The sequence below is a fragment of the Apteryx rowi genome, unplaced genomic scaffold (genome assembly GCF_003343035.1).
Source record: "Apteryx rowi isolate R43461 unplaced genomic scaffold, aptRow1 scaffold_26, whole genome shotgun sequence".
NCBI classification, from domain to species: domain Eukaryota; kingdom Metazoa; phylum Chordata; class Aves; order Apterygiformes; family Apterygidae; genus Apteryx; species Apteryx rowi.
In genome coordinates, this window is record NW_020448974.1 from 4,300,992 (window position 1) to 4,321,025 (window position 20,034).

The following is a 20,034-nucleotide window of genomic DNA, read 5'->3' on the forward strand; positions in this document are numbered from 1 at the left end:
CCCTCCCGGCCGCCCGGGTCGCGGCGGCATCGCCGGCCGGGGCGGGCGGCCGCCCTCAGGGGACGGCGACCGCCGTGAGGGGCTCGTGTCTGTCTGTCCGTCTCTCTTTTTTTTTTCTTTTTCTTTTTTTTTGGGGGGGGTGTCTTTAAATGGGTGAAGGTTCACGCATCCGCTGCGGTGTCGCGGATGCGGCTCGGGGGCTCGGCCGGGGGCCCGGGCAGGGGCGGCCCCGCCGGCGCCCCCCTCCCGCCGCCCCCGCGTGCGGATGTTGCTCGGTGGAGGCCGAAGATGCTGCTCTCGCCGCGAACGGGTCAACGGCACGGCCTTGTTCTTGCGTGAACATATATATAAATATCTGTGCGTGTGTGTGTATTTTTATATATATAAATATATATATAAAAAAGTGGGTTTTAGGTCCCTGGGGTAACTTCTGAGCGACAGCCTGCCCGGCAGGTGAGCCCCCGTCTCGCAGGGTGTCTTCCCCCAGCAGGCGCGTGGCCGCAGCGCTGCGCCGAGCCCCTTTCCGCCGGCTCCTCGAGGACCAGGAGGGAAAGCGGGCTGGAAGGAAACGTGAGGGGAGAAAACCACGGGTGGGCTCGGGCTGCGCGGCTTCGCGCCCCGCTCCGTCGCCTTGGCACTCGCCGGAAGGTCGGGCGGTGTCGGTGAGATGCGGAGAAACTCTTTCCCCTGACCTAATCTATACGTGATGGCACCGTTGCTGGTGGCCTCTGAGAGTATCGTGGGTTTTGCTTCATCTTCAGTGTCACGAGCGCGTGAACCTTTTCACATCGTGTGATTTCACCGATATTTCCGAACAAGTGGTCTCCTCCGGTGCTGATTTGAATTTTCTTTTTTCTTTTTTCTTTTTTTTGTGTGACTCAGTTGTTCAGTGTTTGTGACTGTTCACGTTAACTTTACTAACTGTGACTAGATATCTCCTAATCCAGGAATGTGCCTTTACTTTGTGAACAGACTGAATTCATAAAGAGAAGTATCTGCCAATCTGGCCAAAGAAATTAAACTTATTCGAAGCGTATTTAGTTCTTTTCAAAATTCTACCTACGTGGTCATCGTGAAAATGCAATACTGATGAGGTTTTTTTGGCCTTTTTTTTTGTTTTTCCTCTCAAAAACAGAATAGACAACATAACTAATTGCTTTGACATCTAAATATGTAACCCCATTTAGTGTATGCTACTGCTGTTTTTGTGGAGTTCTCTCCACCTTCTTGTTTCTCGTATGCTGTTACTTATGGCTTATGGGGTCTAAATGTCTTCTCCTGCTGCTGGAAAGCACAAGAAATAAATGGTACAGAAAGGAGTAATGTGTTTTTAAGCTGGTAAAAGAAAGTATGAGGCCTTTTGAGCTGAATAAAGGAAATATACTTCCTGAAAAGACTCAGAAATCCAGATCTTTGAGACTCTTTTCGGTGTTTGCTGTTTTTACTGAAAAGAAATTTTACTTCATGCTCCAAAGAATAATTTGTTTAGCAGATGGGAGTCAAGGATAAAGCAAGACTTGAAAGTTGCTTTCCTTTTCTGCACTTTTGAGTAGAAACTAGTGGTGTGGTACCAGAGAATATATACCACACAAATGTGTGTATTAGATCTGGGATTTTAATTATTTATTTATTTCTCTAAATTGGGTTATGCATGCTAAGACAAAGCAGAATCAACTCTCAGATTGTCCTCCTCCTTTCTCTCCCAAATACTGTGATCTCTTAATTCTGAAATCGCCTTGAAACATATAGCCTCTGTCCCCTTGGAAATGAGCTGGAGCTTGAGGTTCAATGGTCTCGCACTAAAAATCGATTAGTCTGTCTTTAAATGTTTGAAGTATTTCAAGATCAAAGTTCAAACACTGTAAAGGCCGAGGTGGTATGATTTTCTTCATTTTTTTTTTTTTAAATGAAGTCATATGTCTTTCTCAATATCCTTTTTCCACTTCTATTGGGAATGTACTTGTCAAAGAAGGTTGTTTGGCGCTTTGAAATTATAAAGCGCTTGGTCCTCTTTGGGCTCAAGTAGATCCTGAGCTTTAAAAATGCACGTAGTTTGTGAGAACTGACTCACAGCTGCATTAAAGGTAAAAACGTCCCAATCTCACTGTAATTGCTATTGCTCTGTTAGCTTCATACATTTCAAATTCTAGTGCAAAAAGCCAAAATATATCAAGCTTATGAAGTGAATCAAGACCCTTTGGAGCCATCTGTATTCTTTCATGGTTCTCTAAGAAGCTGAAAAGGAGCTGATGATGTGGAGTTGAGATCAGCTATGTCAAAGTCAGCAGTATCGGTTCCTGGGGTGCTGTGTTTGTGCATGGCAGCTGAGCCTCCTGGGCTAAGTTACGCTGAAATCACTTTGTTTTGATGCTCAAACTAATGGTTAAATTTATGCAGCAGGAATGGCTGTGCAGTCGTACCCATCTTGTATCCTGATATTGCAGGAGTTAATGTTTTATGCTGAAGATGAGGCTTTTAAGTCTTCAGAATTGTAAATGGAGACGTATCTATGCTTTCTTGTGAGGTGCAGCTGCATATCCCCAGATAAATGACTCCAGTTTCTCTAGGGCTGCTTTTAATGAATATGCTAGAGAAATGAAAGCACGCAGTTAAAGAGGCTTCCTGTAAATTGGAGCCTGGATCACTGGGACCTCCTCAGACTGTCTTGCATTTGGTAATATCCTTAATTGTTGTGTTACAGAGAATCTTTACTTGGGATTAAACAGTATCTGAATACTGTATGGCAAGTTTTTGCTTTAAGGAAGGTGAGACTGTGTTTCTGTTATTTTTTTCAATAAGGGGCAAACTTGACCTGTAAATAGGAGGAAAAACAGTGTCCCTGTGTTGCAGTATTCATGTTGCAGAAAACAGAAAGCATCGGGGGGGGGCTTTGTTTTTATACCATTCAGGTGAAGGAGATGGATGAACTATTCCTAATGGCCTTGTTCTGCTATAACTCTCTGGTGGAAGAAAAGCAGGTTTCAGCTGCTGTGGGAATCTAGTGATGCTCTCCTTCCAATAACCGTGTTGCTAACCCTTTTTGTCTGTTTGTTTTAGTTTGTAAATAATCAGCATTGAAATCTTTTTTTGAAAAGGTGTTTGAAGTGTTTTGTAAGTAAACATGCATGGGTGAAGCTTTCTGAAATCATCTGCTTGTCTCTTTTGCCAGTGTAAAGTTGTCACGCAGATGAATGAATGTTTGCATCATTCCTATGTTGGCACAAACAAGCAAAAGAGGAAGAGAAAAAAAAAAGACAGAGACTCTTTGTGTAGATAACAGAAAAAGGATAGCTTTGTTAACATCTTTATATTCTGTTTTACYACTAGTAACACTGTCTTTAAATTAGGGAGAATAACAGGTCCCAGTAATAAATGGAGTTCTGTGAACTGTTTCTTCATAATTCTGTCTTAGTCTTACTTACCCCAGGTCCTATTGAGACTGCTTTAGAAAGATGCATTATCTTCTGTACTGAATAAGTCTAAGTGAAAAAGAAAAAAAAAAATCAGAAATAAATCCTCTAATGACTAATAGCATGTCCCATTAGTGTACAATCTTCAATTATTTATAGACTTTTTGTTTAGATGATGATAATACACAGAAATTTTGAATGACTGAAATTATAAAGCTAATACTGAGGATAAATTTATGTCTGTGGGTTTGGGGGGGGGGGTTGGGGTTTTTCTCCTTACTTCTTGTAAGGCCTCAAAGGTACCACCACTGTGGCCTTTGGAGAAATAGAGTGAAAATCTAGCTGTAGCCAGTGGAAGGCTTCCTGTCACTTCCAGTCTATGGAGTTGAGCAAGTGCAATTTAATCCTAGCCACTCAGCTGAGCCAACATATGCTTTTATTTTTAACTGTTTTCCTAACTTGGAAACAGAACCGACTAAACTGAATGCTCCATCTTTGGATGTTCAGATGTTTCTCCCTGGTGAGAGCTACTGAAGACCTATACGCACTGGGCAGCAAAATCGCTTCCAAATGTTGTGCAAGCCTGCGTATGTGACTGTTTTCGTTATCCTCTTGGAGATGAGGGCAATGTGTAAATCTGCCAAGCCCTGCACTGCCATTTTTTAACAGTATATTAAGTCCCTTGGAATTATTCACTTGCTAACAGCTGCTTTTACGTGGCCTCTGTGACTAAAACTCACTTTTTTTGTTACCCTTTGCATCAATAATGGATGAAATTGTTTCTTGAAATTGCCACAATTTGGAGAGAGATCATGATACTGTGTTACTTTATCAAGGCTGTTTAGTAGTCTTAATGAATTTTCATGGATTGGTTTAGAAAAACCCAGCTTTTTTGACTGATTTGTAAACCAAGTATCTTGTATCTCAGAAGTGGGGAACTGCTTTTTCAAACTGTAAGATTCTGGTTGTTGTTTTTGCCCTGGTCTGAGCCTGGCCAATATTTTATGGGTGTCATAAAAATAGAGCTAGTTCTGACTTAAACCAAAGTTTTTCTGACAATCTCTGTACATAATCCAGTTAACAAAGTTGTTCTTGGTTTTGAATGGACTTGTATATGTTCTGTATTTGTTGTGAAACTGAATTTGTTGTGTATTTGTTGGGAACCTGACTAATTGTCAGTGAATAGTTTCATCATAGTCTGAAGTAAAGTGGGATGCAGTGAGAGTTCATTAACGGGAGAGAGTCACTTTTGTGTGGCTGTAGGCTGTGCTGGGACAACGTAGTGCTGGAGCTGGAGTAGTTCATAACTTTGATTTGACTGTGTAGTTTCTTTTAAACATATGCTGTTTTGTAGAGGTTTTTATATGCAGAATTTAAATTTCGTAGTTTCACAGAAACATCTCCAGCTTTTGGCTTTTTAGAAGAGTTAAATGTAGCTTTTGCATTGGCAAATTCTTCTGCAACTTTCTCAAGTTTTCTCATGTTTTGTTTGACTTGCATAGACTTCCTTGGGAGTGATTGCTTGTTTCTTAGGTAATGCTCACAGATTCCTGGAGAAAAGATGGAAATGCCGGTCGTAAGCCTCCTGAAGCTCTTCTTTCGAGTTAACCATTAGGGTCTCCTTTCTTCTCTGTATAGCTTTAGTTTTTGTGGCAGACAAAAGATAGCATTAGCCTCAAAGTAAAACCCCAGCCCTGTAACACCCCAGCCACAAGTACTGCTTTTCATAGGATTAGAAAAGGCAATGTTCAAGCTGTTTTAGGCCAAGTTGTTAGAGAACTCAGATATTGCTGCAGCTTCAAGACGTTTCTTAAAGTAAGAGCAACCATTGATAGCTATGATGGAGTCTAATTTGAGAATAATCTTGGTCCATTTCACATAATTTAAATAGGAAGTACTTCATTCTTCATTTGACAAAGCTGTGGAAAAAGAGAGGGTCTGACTTTTGTGCTCAATTTCTGTTAAATGAAAAAAGCCTTGCTTGAAAATGACCATCCATTACACGCAGTCTCAGAAATTTATTTAACATTTTTCTGTTAAGAGAGATTACCTGGGAGAGCTTACAATTTAAGTAAGTTACCTTAAACGTGTCTGTACTTATATTTTTAACATTACTTGGTTGGAGGTATTCCTTTATGACACTCCAAAAATAGGGTTTATTAAATTTCCTAAAAGTACTCCTTAATTATTCAACAGGTTCATGAACCACCCAGCTCCAGCAAACAGCCGCTACAAACCCACTTGCTATGAACATGCTGCTAACTGTTACACACACGCAGTAAGTATTTTTTTTTTCTTCTTCTTCTTTTTTAACCAGATGTTTTGGCAAATTCTTGTGGTTTTGGATGACTAAATGCTTACCTTTGCCCAATTGTATTCATATTTACAGCCTCTCTGGTTTTGTTATACAAGCTTCAGCTATTAAAAGCCCAGTAAATGTAACACTAATTAGATGGCTGGTGATCGCTAGTCCATGTTCTGAATCGCTAGAAGCGCCAGATGCTTCATAAGGTTCCTCTTTGCCAAAGTTACGTGTCTTTAACTAGATGGTTTTCCTTTGACCCAGTCAAAGGAGGACTACAGTAAAATGAACATGGGCCTATAATAGTTAGTCTTGCAAGGAAGACTTTTGCAGTATTGTGCTTACATAGTATTATGGGAATTGTATAATGGAAATATGAGAAATTTTTTTTCCATGTTAAAAGGGGAAGGTTTTATGTAAGACTGTGGGTGTTAGCTAGAAGAGCTATAATGGCTTAGTTCTCGTGCTTAATAATATATATGAATTGATTCTTTGAGAGAGCTGATATTTGGAGAGGGACACTAACAATGCTGATCATAAATGCTAAACAGCCCTGTTAAAAATCCTAGTTCTTTCCATAGTATGAGAACCCATGTATTTGAACATGTGATATATACACCAAATAATGAAAGCAGGCCTGTGGAGTTTTTTGTAATTGGGAAGTTTAATTTGCTGTCTTGCACTTTGAGAAAGGACTCTAAAAACAGTTTTTTAGACTGGCATTTGCCCTTTTATAAAGGCAGCTGGTGCTTCTCATTGATCTCTTGTTTAACTCCAAACATGTGAAGTATGTTTGACTTTGGCCTCATTCTTTTATTTATCTCCAGTGTGTCTGTTGAGCAAGCTGCAAATATGAATTCTCAAGGTACTGCATGGGACTCTAGTTCTAGAAAGAGATCTACTCTTCAAGAGCCTTCATGTGTATTTTATAAATAACCAACGTACAGCTCTGCGGTGCTGGCAAAACTGAATCACCTTGGTTTGCCTGTAAGAAAAGTAACTGAGGCTTATGTGTATTTTTAAGCCAGGGGTCTCATGTACAGCATTATATAAATATATGCTTATTTGTCCAGAGAAATGAAGCAACTTTCTGTTAGTTAGCACAAATACATAGTTTATCTCCTAATCCCTGTACAACTCCTGTTTACTCTGGCCAAAAGTTAGATTTCAAAACATCTGGCAGCAGTTTCTATACTCCTTAACTCTTCTAGCTTTCATCTAGTTGGAAAAAAAAAAAGGCACATCATAGGCCTGCCTGTTAGCTGTGGGTTATAGCCAAGATGTCATATCATTATTCTTTGGCACGCTACTGTTTATGGTGATGTTGTCTGTTTTGTCTATTTGCTTCTGACCATTCAAGCTATGTGCTGCAAATTACCGTGAGCTGTTAACAGCCTGGTGATATGTAATGTTAAGATATCCTTTGGAGGAAAATGTAGTGTAGTATAATAAAGGGATCATTACTCCTTAAAATTGTATGCAATAAATGATTTAAAATGTGAAGCCTTGAAATAGGAATCTAATCTGGGAAAGCACAGTGGATTACATGGAAAAAAGCTTTGTGGGGGGGCTTTTTCTCCTCCTTGTTACAGACTCTGTTTTACTATATGTTAAAAGGTTGACTGGATTGAGTCTTTGCTGCTAGATTACAGTATGAGTTTTCAATTAGACATTGATTTAATTTCAACAAAACAGTGTTTAGCAATCTGCTCTCCAGCTATTTTTCATAGCTCAAAAAGTAGTCGACTTGTATTTTATGAGCATGGCTCTACTCCTTGGATAGGTGTCTCTTCTGTTTTTTTGAATTAAAAATATGCAGCAGTCAGTTTAGGCAGCTGCTTCAAAAATACTAGTTAAGAAATTGGGATACAGAATCTCATATATAGCTTTGTCACATTACTTAGTATGTTATATGCAATTAGCTTTTAAGATAACTTCAAATTTCTAACTAGAAAGGCTATTTAAAATGTCTTGATTTTTAGCTTTAAAAGAAGCACTGAATCATCTTTAGACACTAGGAGACAGGAAGGGCAGCTAAGCAGATAAATGTAGAGACAGAAAAAACTGCTCTCTGTGTTTAGAGTAACAGGAAGGAAACAGCATGTGAGAGAAGCAGGAGTCATAACCATTTGAGTTGTAAGGTAAGCTGAATCGAAGTGGGGGGTTGGCTGCTTCATCTGAAGCTTCCTAATATGTGTAGGGCTTATCAACCAAAAGATATGCTCTGTTATGTTAAATTAAAACTTGCAATTTGCTTTATACTGCTCTAGATGTTTCTTCCTACTGCCTTAAAAGGAGGAACTATTCTTAAAATTAGTTATGGTCTGTATTTTCCAATGTTGATTCATGTAGTGCATGGAGAAAAGAGGAAAAAATGTAAATGTTCCCAGAGTGAGATTTGGACACTTACCAGGAGGTTCTTCCCTTTGGAGGATGGAAGGACGGGTCCTCAAAATTTCAGAAGTACTCTTACGGTGAAAATGGCTTCACTTTACCTGACCAATGTTAGCAGGTTCTCCATTCCTCTGTACAGTGCACAGCTTAAGTTGCTAGTAGACTTCCCACTCCATGATGCTTGTCTCCATTATCTGAGAAGAGAAAATTCACGAGTAGGGAGACCCTGAACTTGGCTTCAGGGCTATGCTTCTAGAGCTGGCAACCTGAGATGGGCACTCCATCATTCCCTCTAAATATCGCGTGTGATTCTGGCTGCTTTGTTGATCTTTCCACTGTCTTCCTGCTCCACAGGGGAAGTGTAGGGTTATCTTTATGCTGTTAGTATTTCCCCCTCAATGAATGGGAAGGGCAATACCATGTTTTGCTACAGTGGCTTGCACATCAAAGGTCATGTTACTGAGTAAATTTCCTGCATAACCTTGTGTGCAAACCAAATAACTTAATTTGGCCTGATTGTTATATACAAGAGCAAAACATTTAGTATATTTTTAAGCCTCTACGTGAGAGCTTGTCTAGAGAAATCTGGAAAGAATATAAGTAGAATACTGACTAAAGTACCACTATACTCAGCAACCCCAAATAATTAGAACAGAGATGTCAGAAGGCTACATCCTACATTGCTATAGGTTAGTAACCAGAGAATGCAATTTCACTGAATTATGTCTGGTCAGGTTTAGCGCTTACAGTTTCAGTGTCTTTCTTTGTGCCTTAGGGCTATTTTACAGCAGCAGCTATTTGTGATAGTGGTGGTTGTGATGGTCGGTTTCCCAAAATACATCACATGGAGGTTGTGCCTAAATCGCCTGCTAAATATACAAGCATATGGCCATAAAAATATGTATTTTAATCCTTTGTCTTCCTTTTTATTGCAAAGGGAAGTTGTAACTTCAGGCTCTCATTTTTTTCTGGCATCTCTCCAGAAAAATTAGTGAAATTGTTGCCTTATTCTCATGTTCTGTAAATCTCACTGCCAACTCCATTTCTTAATTAGCAAATATTAATGAAGGTGCTAAAATTAGTAAATTGGTGCATCATAGTTCTGGTTTTGCTCACAGCATATTAATATTGACAATATTCATTTGGAACGGTTGCACTTCATGATGAAATAAGCAAAGCTTTTTGTGACTTTTAGCTAATTTTATTACCAGGACTGTTGGCAACTTAGAAATGCTGTCATTCCTATAAAATGACACAGTGCTATCACACTCATTCTAGTAGTTCTAATTCTTTGACTACTTTATTGGTAAATACCTCTTCTTTTAAAGGACCCATTGCTTGCTTCTCCATTCTGAAGATTAAAATTCTGTTCTTGCACTCAGGATTTTTTTCCAAATGAACATGGGAAATCTGTCTTATTGACTAAAGTGTTGTCTTTCTTCCAGAAGATGGATGGTAGATATAATAAAGAGTGTGCACTGTATCATATGTTATCTGGTATAGCATTAATATCTGAAGAACTTTTATCCAGTTGGCTGGAACAGACTGTTTTTCTGGATTTTTGTTTTTAATCCAGCTATTTTGGTCAGAAGAGGAGTAATAAAACATCTCTTGTTTAGTCTAACTGCTCCCATGATGCGTATCAGGGCATGGAGGCAAAGTGTGCTTGTTTCCAAATAGAATACTAAGAAAAAACAATAAATCCTTCTCATATTAGTATTTGAGAGAAGTAGAATTTTTCTTTAGAGTCAGGACAAGGCAGAAAAGAGGGGAATTCAGCTCTTCTCTGAAGGTTTGAAGAAAGAGGTACTAAGACAATTGTTAATTTTAACCCTGTGACTTTATGTACAATAATTGCTGGAAAAAGTGATCGTCTGCAAGCTATGTGTTGGCCAATTTTAACSTGACACAATATAGCTTAACCGGTGAAATAATTATTTTAGTAGACTAGTAAAATTGAGATGTTTGTATAATAATGCAGGTTGTTCCATATAATATCTGACTTTAGTTTCTAAAGAAGTCGTCTTTCCTCTAAAATGGTCTCGATCAGAGCTCTAGGTGGGATCTCATAGCTTCTGAGAAGAGAAGCGCGTGCCCAGGCTGTTAGTAGGGAATTAATAGGGGTTTGCTATTGTATCTAGTTACTTGTGTCCGTGACACCTGTGAGTACCAAATCTCCCTGACACTTCTAGTTCTCTGTCAAATTTAGTTTAAAAACTGCGAATTGCACCAAAACTTGTGAAGGAAGCTGACAAATGTGAATACAGCATGATGCACAGCTTAAAGAAATCAGGCTAAAATATATTTCTAGAGTTTAGTATTTTCCTGTCTCCTGTGAAGACTGAATGAAACAGCTGCCACATCTGCTTGGTTCCCTGCTGTCTCAAGGGCTTCAGGCACCCTTTAGACTGTGTGCCCTATGTGGAAAACAGGAGCAACTGATCTCCTGAGGAGTGAAACGCTTTAACCTTTCTGGGATGTGGGGGCTGTCCAGGATAGGTATATGGAAATTTATGATTTGTGATAAATGAGGCCTGCCTGGAAGACTATTTCTGGCCTTAAAATGCATGAGTTCAACTTTCATAGTCTGGTTACAAAGCTCAGTTTTCTCCTCTGGTCTGGATGCTGCAGCTTTAGGGACACCATGCTTCTCATTTGTATTGTTCTACAACTTCTGTGTTAACTGTACTCTGCTTTGCAAAAAGGAAGAAGATGCAATAGCAGTGAAGCTACAGTTGATGTACTTAAAAATCCAGAAGAAAAAGCAGTGATTTTTTTTTTTAACAGTTTCTTTGGATTAACCAGCTGCTTTTCAGACTCATTCAGCAGACTCTGCATCTTTTAAGCTGTAACTGAGCAGATCCTCAATTTCTTCCCATCTCCAAACAGATAAAGGACAAGGATAGTGCAGCTTAGGCTAGAGCTTTGCACTCTCAGCTATCAAACGTGTAATGCAAAGCAGAATTAAACTTCTTTAAACATTACTGGTTCCTAGCTTTATTGTTAATAAGCGTGAGAGACTTAAGTTGTTCGTAGTTTAAACTATGAAGTTTATTTACAGTTCAAGTGAACTAATTAACATCTTAAAACATACAGGAGGGACTGGAAGGAAACTTGTATTGCAGAGTCCTATAACTTAGGAGTCTGACAAAGATATCTACATTTTCATAGTCAAAGGAAATGGGTAGGAATGTCTGAGCCAGCAGTTTCTTTTCTTTAAATACTTGTTGGATGTGGGTTTTTTCTGTCCCCTCCCCCCAACCCCAAGTTTCTGTTTCTGAAGAGACAGAGGGAGATGATGTAATTTATCCTGGGAAGGAGTGGTGTTTTAAATGCATTTCCAAGTAATTATATGAAACCTGCAGCCCCCTTCTTAGACACTTCACGTGAGCGTGCTAAGGAAGGTGTGAACAAAAGCTGCTTTGAGAGGCAGGTGGTGAGGAAAACAGACTGGGACACGTTACCTTAAAAGAACATCATCTTTGTGTATTAAGAATCTGTTCAAACTAGAAGTTTACAGCTAATTTATGATATCTAAAACTCAAATTCTGCAAAGCCTTTGCTAAATTCTTTTATCTTCTCCTTACCTGAATGCTTCTAAATGCTTTATTTTCTTCATTTGAGTTTGAAATTTCTTTTGTTCTGTTCCTTGCTCAGCCTTTATGCAAAAGAGATGGTTTAGATACAAGTCTAGAGTAAGATCAAAACCTTTTAAAAACATGAAGCAGAATGTGAAAATGAATAAATTAGTAAGACTTATTAAATCCTTTCGTTTGCGTGATGTGTTATGGCTAGGGAAGCTACTGACTTGTCCGAAGCCCTGTTGGGGGAGAAACTTATCACAAGCAGGTATAATCTAGATGTCTAAGATACTGTCAAAGTCTTGACACTTGTGTATCGACACACAGCTACACAAAAATTTTGCTCCAGTTAGGAGCGTGCCATCGGATGTCATATATATGGTTTTGTATGGCATACTGCCCTGCTGTTGCTGTACTGTGGGCGGTAGCTGTGTTGGCTGGGAGTGAAAACTTAACAATGGCCTTTTGTTTTCTTAGTTCCTCATTGTTCCTGCCATTGTGGGTAGTGCCCTTCTCCACCGGCTTTCTGATGATCGATGGGAAAAGATAACAGCATGGATGTATGGCATGGGACTCTGTGCACTCTTCATTGTTTCCACAGTATTTCACATAGTTTCTTGGAAAAAGAGTCACTTAAGGTATCACAACAGCTCTTGTTTATGATGTTTTGTTTTAAAGTTCTGTGATAATTTTCTGTTATGTTTCTCAAGTAGTTTAAAGAAGGTTGGACTGGTAGCTCGTACTGAATTGTTAAGAAAACATTGATTCTGTTGGAAGAAGTAGTGAGCCAAGCTTGAATACAAAGTTAGTGTCTGCTGTCTTCCAGGAAGAAAAAGAAGCTTTTCCATACGTCCTAGTGGCTCTTAAACAGATTCTCTACTTCTCATGCATTCTCATGACAGGTGTTTCAAATAGACTTTTGTTGGGCAGGAGGATGTGTCGGTGATTGTTTAGATGCACCAAAAAACAAACAAACAAAAGAATTGCTAAGGCATGGAAAGTGAAGGTAGTGTTGCACACATTTGTCTGCCTCTTTATGAAGAGGAGCGTCCAATGCTATCTGTTGTAAGAACACACATCACCTTAAGTAGTTATGTACCAAAACCTTTGTTTCAGTCTGAAACAATAGTTGCTTAACAGAACAGAGTAATGCAACAAAACCACAGAGTTCATCCTGGCACTAACTGTAGCTATTAACACATGTTGCAAGCTAATACAACTTTCATCTATACAAGAACTTCTGGATTAAGTGCATGGTGGATGTAATCCCAGTGTAGAAATGAGAACACTTGTCTGGGACTGTGGCATGCTGAAATACTTTGAGGAACACACAGACTTTGCCAAGACGCTTAATCTAATACACAGCTAGCAGCAGAAAGCTTTCTTGGGAGCTAGTCAGTAACAAAACTAAGATGTGTTCCCCCCCCCCCCCCCCCCCCCTCCAGCCCTATTATGACTCCTCTATAATTCAGGGTCATAAATTGGATTTAACCAGTAGTCACTGAATGGTGACAATTTCTGGATTAAGCAGAGTTGTGACAGCTTTCTGCCTCCTTGCTAGACAGCAGGATGTATGATGGAGTGGAGAAGGGGAGAGGAATGGGAGAGTGCTCATCTCCTACGTCTCTTGATTATGACCCTGTGAAGCTGAAGTCAGCTGGACATCTTCCAAGTGGTTCTGAGGGGTTGTGGAAATGACATTATTTTCCCTAAAAATTCCAAAGCATGTCAGGAAACAGATGCTGTTAAGAAATCTTTCCAAACTCAGTCTTGGTGACTTGTTCTCTCTCTTTCTAGGACCATGGAGCATTGTTTTCATATGTGTGACAGAATGATGATCTATGTCTTTATTGCCGCATCATATGCACCATGGTAAGAAATCCGTCTACCTATAGAGAGAAAGAAAATTGATCAGTTTAGATTAGAAAACTAATTAGTACAGTAGGATTTGTTTCATTTGCTGATATCAACTAGGAAGAATTCCTTGTATGTACTTTCTCATAAAAATCTTTGCAATGCTTCCAAACTTGAGCTTATTAAGTCATTTGTCATGGTCTTCCAGAAGTAAAGCTGGAAGTTACTACTTAGGCTATAGCAGAAATGTTTTTCTCAAAGCTGTCAACGCTTTTCCATCTGAAATATTTGATGCAGTAAGCCATATCTGTTTCTTGTCTATATTAACTATATCAGTTAATGATTAAGCCTGCATTGTTGTGTTTTGAGTCTTGTTCCCCCTCTTTCTTCTATTCTGGCTGTGAATTATGGAGATTACCCTTTAAATGAAGATACTGGTTTGTCATGCAGCTGTTGAGTATGAAAACTGTGTGGATGTCATCTTATATCTGACACTATCAAATATGAAAATACCATTTTTGTTAACCCCTTGCATGTAAATGTTACAAAACTTGAATTTCAGATGTCTGTTAATGCAGGTCTGCTCATGCCTAAGTTACAGCTTTCAATATTTATTTTTATCAAAAAGCCCCACTACTCCTGTGTCAGTATGTTCCATTCATTCATCACTTCTGTCTATTGAAATCTTTGTACTTCCAGGTTAAATCTACGTGAGCTTGGACCTCTGGCATCTCATATGCGTTGGTTTATCTGGCTAATGGCTGCTGGAGGAACCATTTATGTATTTCTCTACCATGAAAAGTAAGAACTGTTGTTTGCAGTTAACTATAAACTGAAATGGAAAGCTGGGAGCTCTTTTGGTTTTTGAATACTGCTTCACTAAAGAATCTAGCCATTCACACACTGATTTGAGAGCAGATCTAAATTACTGAGCGTACTTCCATTACTTATTTTCAGTGGGCAAGACCAACTGTTCTTTGTCTTGGAAATGAGCTACTGAGCTTCATGTCAAATAAGAAAGTATAAGTTGTCTTGATTGTTTTATTCTCACTACTGCTTACTGACTTAGATGCATTGATTTTCATTATTTAGAAAAAAAGATATTGTCTGCAACTAGTGTGTAGTGTGCTGAGATGAACACTAGCTTTATTTTGGTAATAAAACATTGGCTATCTGTCTATGTAGAAAGCTTTTTGGATAGTTTTAGTGGACACATACTAACATTAAAACACAAATGTTTTCTTTACTGTTGAAGGAAATGTTCATCCTCTTGTACATATACCTCCTTAAATGATTCAATTTGTTCCTTTTTAGGTATAAGATTGTTGAACTCTTTTTCTACTTAGCAATGGGATTTTCTCCTGCTCTGGTAGTGACATCCATGGTAAGGAATGCAACTAACATTATAAATATACAAGCTTTCCTTTTATAACTGGTTTTAAGTTCCAGTGCAGCTGTAGTTCTTCTGAACAGATCTTAATTTCAGTCCAACATGATTATAAATGCTCTCTGCAGAAGAACCAAATATTCAGTTATATTTTAAGTTTGTAGTTTAAATTCAATGAAATGCTACCTTTTTTGTTGAAATTGGGCCACAGAGTCTCAATAAAAGAAATTAGTTCCAGGCTTCATGAATACCCCCAAGTCTGAAAGAATGTTGGACACAACAATTTGTTTACTTCCTTTTTCTTAAAAATGAGGAAGATGTGAAGTACCTTAATCCATCAAAGCAATGTTTTTAGGTTTTACTATTTATGAAATTATTTAATGCCTGCTTACTACCTACAAGTTATGAAAGAAGGGTTTTATTTTGGAAAGTGGAATGGACATCTGTCAAAATATGTTGTCCTTCTTTCTTGGTATACTTAAGAGCTTGAAAATCTAATCAGTTTATTCTGTCTTCTGGTCTAAGAACAGAAAGTAAATTTATTCTTTCCCCTTTCAAAATGACTTATGTGAAACAAGCCTAGAAGATCTTTCATCTCTTACTACAGGCATTTTTTTTTCCTTTAAAATCAGTGAAGCAGGGCAAAGTTGAAATATGGAGTAGTTGAACTGTATCAAACTTATGTAGCTGATGAATTGTATCTGAGGTATTTCATTTCTCAGCAAATTGAGATATAGATATATTTTTTTAATTCCTTGGTGCATCTGAAGACAAGTAAAAATCTCCGTGTCTTGTGCACCTCAACTATGACTATTGTTTACCAAAAGTCACACATTTTAAATAACTTTGAATAACACTCTCTGCTGTAAATGTAAATCTGAATCATAAGGCATAACTTTACAAATCTGTCCGCTACAAAGGCCAAGATTTCCTTGAGTCTGCAATCTGTTCAGAGAGCTGTGAACCTGGGGTGTATAGATAATGCCAGTTACAGTACTTCAGTCATTTTCCACATGAATTCAGTGCTATACCAAAATGTTGCTTGATAATTCATTCAGTAGAGTTAGTCACATTCAACTCATGCTTATATGCAATAATGTGGTTTTCTTTTTCTCCATATTTGCCTGCTCTACTAACAAGCAAGAAGCAAAATGTCAAGCTTACCTTAACTTGAGTTATCCTACTGTTACTTCTATAGTGCTAACAACTGAAACACATATTTAGGTTACACTTTGGAATATATACTAAGTATACTGTTTTTGTCACTTGTCCATCTGAGTGGGTTAAACATACTATACTATCTAAGATGTTCTGAGTTGTGTCATCCAGTTCTTCTGGAAGAAAAATGCACTTTGTACTTTGTGCGTAAAATACTCTTTCCCTCCCTTATTAATTGACAGAGTAACACCGATGGACTTCAGGAGGTCGCCTGGGGAGGCTTGATATACTGTCTGGGTGTGGTGTTCTTCAAGAGTGATGGAATCATTCCCTTTGCCCATGCCATCTGGCACATATTTGTGGCCACAGCAGCTGCAGTTCATTACTATGCCATTTGGAAGTACCTTTACAGAAGTCCTGCAGACATTATTCGCCACTTATGATATTTGGGGGGGGAGGAAAAAATCTGCACTTGGCCTCTGTAGCAGTATTATTTGACTTAAGGAATTTGGGGAAATTGGAAAGTTGCACAGGAAAAAATGCACTGACTTTGATAGTTCTCTGAACATAATTACTGTGAACTGATGTTGTATGTGTCCTGGAATTGCCCTTCATATGGCAAGTGCTGTAAATAACCAAGATACTGTACGGCAGTACTAAGAGTCCATTCCATGTTAGTAGAACTGGCTACCTGATGTTTACAAATAAATTTTGTATTCTAGTTTAATTTTACAATTTTTAACTACACGAATTTTTTCTAAATTAGTGATTCAAATGGTGAAGTCAGTGCAATAACAAAAATGTAACTCAGTTGATTTGAAATTGGTTTCTATCACCTTTCCACTAGTCATTCACTAAACATGAATCACAGATGGATAATCTACTTTTACCACCCATTATCTTGGTATAATGCGACTTTTATAGAAACTTGTGTTTTTTGTAAACTTTAAAAATACATTTATTGAACTGAAAACACAACTGTCATCTATGCAGTTCCTCATATTGCAAAATCTTGCAAGAAATGGTTACATTCCGCATACTGTACTGACAAGCAAACATTGTACCTCTCCAAAGGTTGTACTACAGGTATAGTTGTAATAACCACTTTTACAAATTAAAATCTAAATGTGATTCTGACAGGTTTTAACATGAAAACATCTGTAATACTACTGCTCATCTATAGTACTACTTACATGGCACCTTAATTTGGCTATATCGATGATGGAAAGAAGTGCTTTAAAGAACTAGGTAACGCTAGTTTGTCTCTTCAAGATTCCCAGTTCTACTCTGTGCTGCCCAGTCAGGCAGCAGTTTGGATGATAGCACACTCATCAAGGCTTGGCAGTATTAATGAAGGTGGCCAGCTAATATCCCACTATCCACGTTAGAGAGTTGGTAATTTCCCAAAAATACGTATACGCATACCGGTGCTGTAATATTATGGCTTGGATTTTCAAAGGGATTTAAATGGGCCAACAGAACCAGTTTCCACCCACTTTCATTGAGGTCTTTTGATGGATGGTTTGTTCGGAAAGCAGGTACAGAGCAATCACTGACCACTTAAAATTCATGGTTAGTGGTTCTTCGCAAGCGTGACCTTCTAGGGAGGAAAGCGTGGAGAACTTGACACAGTGTCACTTGTCATTCTGGGACTTCGCACAGAGTAAAACTGGTTGTTAATTGTATTGCTGTCTTTCTGTACAGGAAAATAAAATGTGGTAGCAAGTCATGGTTGTAGAACATGTGCATTAAATGACCAGATGTGGAAGCCTCATTGTAATACTGTTTGTCCAATAATTGTATCCTGTCCCACTATATTATGAATGTCTTATATTAAGATTGACTTTATCCTTTTTCTAATTTACTCACTTTTTCATGTCAGTGTTTAAAAACAAAACGTGTTGCCTTTTTCAGATTTTGTTCTGGATATTGCCTGTCTTCAAACAATAGGTAGTAAGATAGGGATGTTTTTCAAGGTACTGTTTAATACTTCACCTAGATTTGCTGGTGGGTTGCATATTTTAGAATATATACATTTGTATATGAAATTTGCAAGAGGGGCAAACTTTAAAATCAAGGCACTGAAAAAGAGTTGCTGTACGGTGTTAGCAGGTGATTGGAAAAACAACACCGCTACAGCAGACTAGTTAACTGCCCGGAAAGAGTACAAATGAAACAGCTGGGCAGGTAATTCCTAGTACAACAGTCTCAAACATCTGGATGCCTCAGTTTTTTAACATTGTGTCTATTTTAATATTTTCACTTTTTGTGAGTTCATATACTTGGTTTAAATGCAGTACTGTTAAAACCACTAAAATACACATGAAAGTTTTCTGCAGTCAAAAGTGAAACTATTGCTTGAATATGTTTGTTTTAATTTTAAGTTAATTTTTCATGGCATTGCTTTTTGGAGTGTTTGAAATGGGTTTTTAAAAATATTTGAATTCGCCAAAAATATTTTGAATTACTGTATTCTAGTCAATATGATATTGAATGTACTAGACTAAACAATAAACATTTTGTGCAGTTTGGAAACTCGTGTGTTCCTGTAATCTTTCCGCAGTACTTAGTATTAAAAGTGTTGCAAATTTACGGCAAATATGCAGAAATATAAGGGCCTAGCAATGTTGCCGCTCCTAATGACGCTTATGCTTGCTCAAGTGACTCTTTAAACTAAAAATATTAGGAAAGCATTATGGTCCAAAATGGTATCATTTGTGGCAAGAGGTTTATCTATATAGAAGTTTTGGGCAATATAGAGACCTCAATTTTTGCCTATTTGTTGTTCTAGGTCAAATAACAAGTTTACTAACTTTATTACTGTAATCTGGCTTCAGAATGATTCAGTGAATGGTGACGGTCCGGTGGAGAGAGGGAGGAAGAAGAATCCAAAGATCCCTGCGTTTGTGAAACTGCAGAGAGGAGGAATCGATCTCAAAAGTTCCTGTGATGAGTTTTATGTTAGGGTGTTAATGCAGGTGTGTTGATCTTAAAAATCAAGAACTGACATGTTGCTTGTATAAGACACTTCATGATTTTGCAAAATGGTGATGTTAAAGCATTTCTGAAGGTTTTTTGTTTTGCTTTTTCTGGTGAAGCTGGCATTGCTTTATTTTGGTGTGTACTTGGGATTTTTATTTCCCCTCCCCCCCACCCCATAAAACACAAAAATACCTAATCTTACAGGTTGTACTTAATAGGAGTATATACATGCTTTTTATAGGAGCATATTTTTAGCTGAACTAAAAATGCATTTCTCTCTGGAAACTTGTTTTTAGTGTAGAGACAAATGCTATGTTGGTTCCTCCCCCCCCCCAAAAGCTAATTGCATCTCTCTAGGCCGGTTCTTGCCGAGAGTAACAACAGTGCTTTCTGCAGGAACAGAGATGAGATTTCTGTGTCCCTAAAGCGAGTGTTTTTATAAAGTACTTGCTTCTATTTTCTGTGCTCCTAGGTTTTAAAAGGGCAACAAGTGCAGTGATTCTAAATGAAGCAGTAAAGACATGCATCTGGCTTTGCAGACGGGCCCTTCCAGAAGATGTGTGGGATGTAACAGGTACTCTGAATGCTTTCAAACTTATCTCTGTTAGGTCATATTTCTTTTAACACAGTATTATGTGCACCTCTGAAATAATTAGCTTCTCAACCACAAAACTCACTGAAGAAGCTGATTGAGGCTTCCGGGATGGCTTGCCAAATGGTGAATCCCGACTAACGTGCATGGCGGATGTGGTGCTTTTGGTATCCTGAAACTGCTGTCTGTCTCACCAAGCCCGGATGGTGCTGTTGACTAGCTTTCTTAGCTGAGGAAAAATGCAAACTAGTGGGCTGTATCCATATATCGGCTGGAAGAAAGTTACAGAGCAGGAAGAGGTGAGTGATTTCCGATCAGCATGGGCAGGACCTGGCCGGCTCTGCCCCCAAGGAGAGCAGGTCGGTGGAGACCAC

At 38.5% G+C, this 20,034-nt stretch overlaps 1 protein-coding gene across 1 annotated transcript in view; it reads left to right on the forward strand.

Annotated features, from left to right (window-relative positions):
* Positions 1–18,621, forward strand: part of MMD (monocyte to macrophage differentiation associated) — a 19,332-nt gene extending 711 nt beyond the window's left edge. Inside the window, exons 2-7 of the mRNA XM_026067543.1 lie at positions 5,607–5,688; positions 12,165–12,325; positions 13,485–13,559; positions 14,241–14,342; positions 14,856–14,925; positions 16,329–18,621. Coding sequence (XP_025923328.1) covers positions 5,611–5,688; positions 12,165–12,325; positions 13,485–13,559; positions 14,241–14,342; positions 14,856–14,925; positions 16,329–16,529 — 687 coding nt within the window. The 5' untranslated portion in view covers positions 5,607–5,610 and the 3' untranslated portion in view covers positions 16,530–18,621. The remainder of the gene's footprint in view (positions 1–5,606; positions 5,689–12,164; positions 12,326–13,484; positions 13,560–14,240; positions 14,343–14,855; positions 14,926–16,328) is intronic.
* The last annotated feature ends 1,413 nt before the right edge of the window (positions 18,622–20,034 follow it).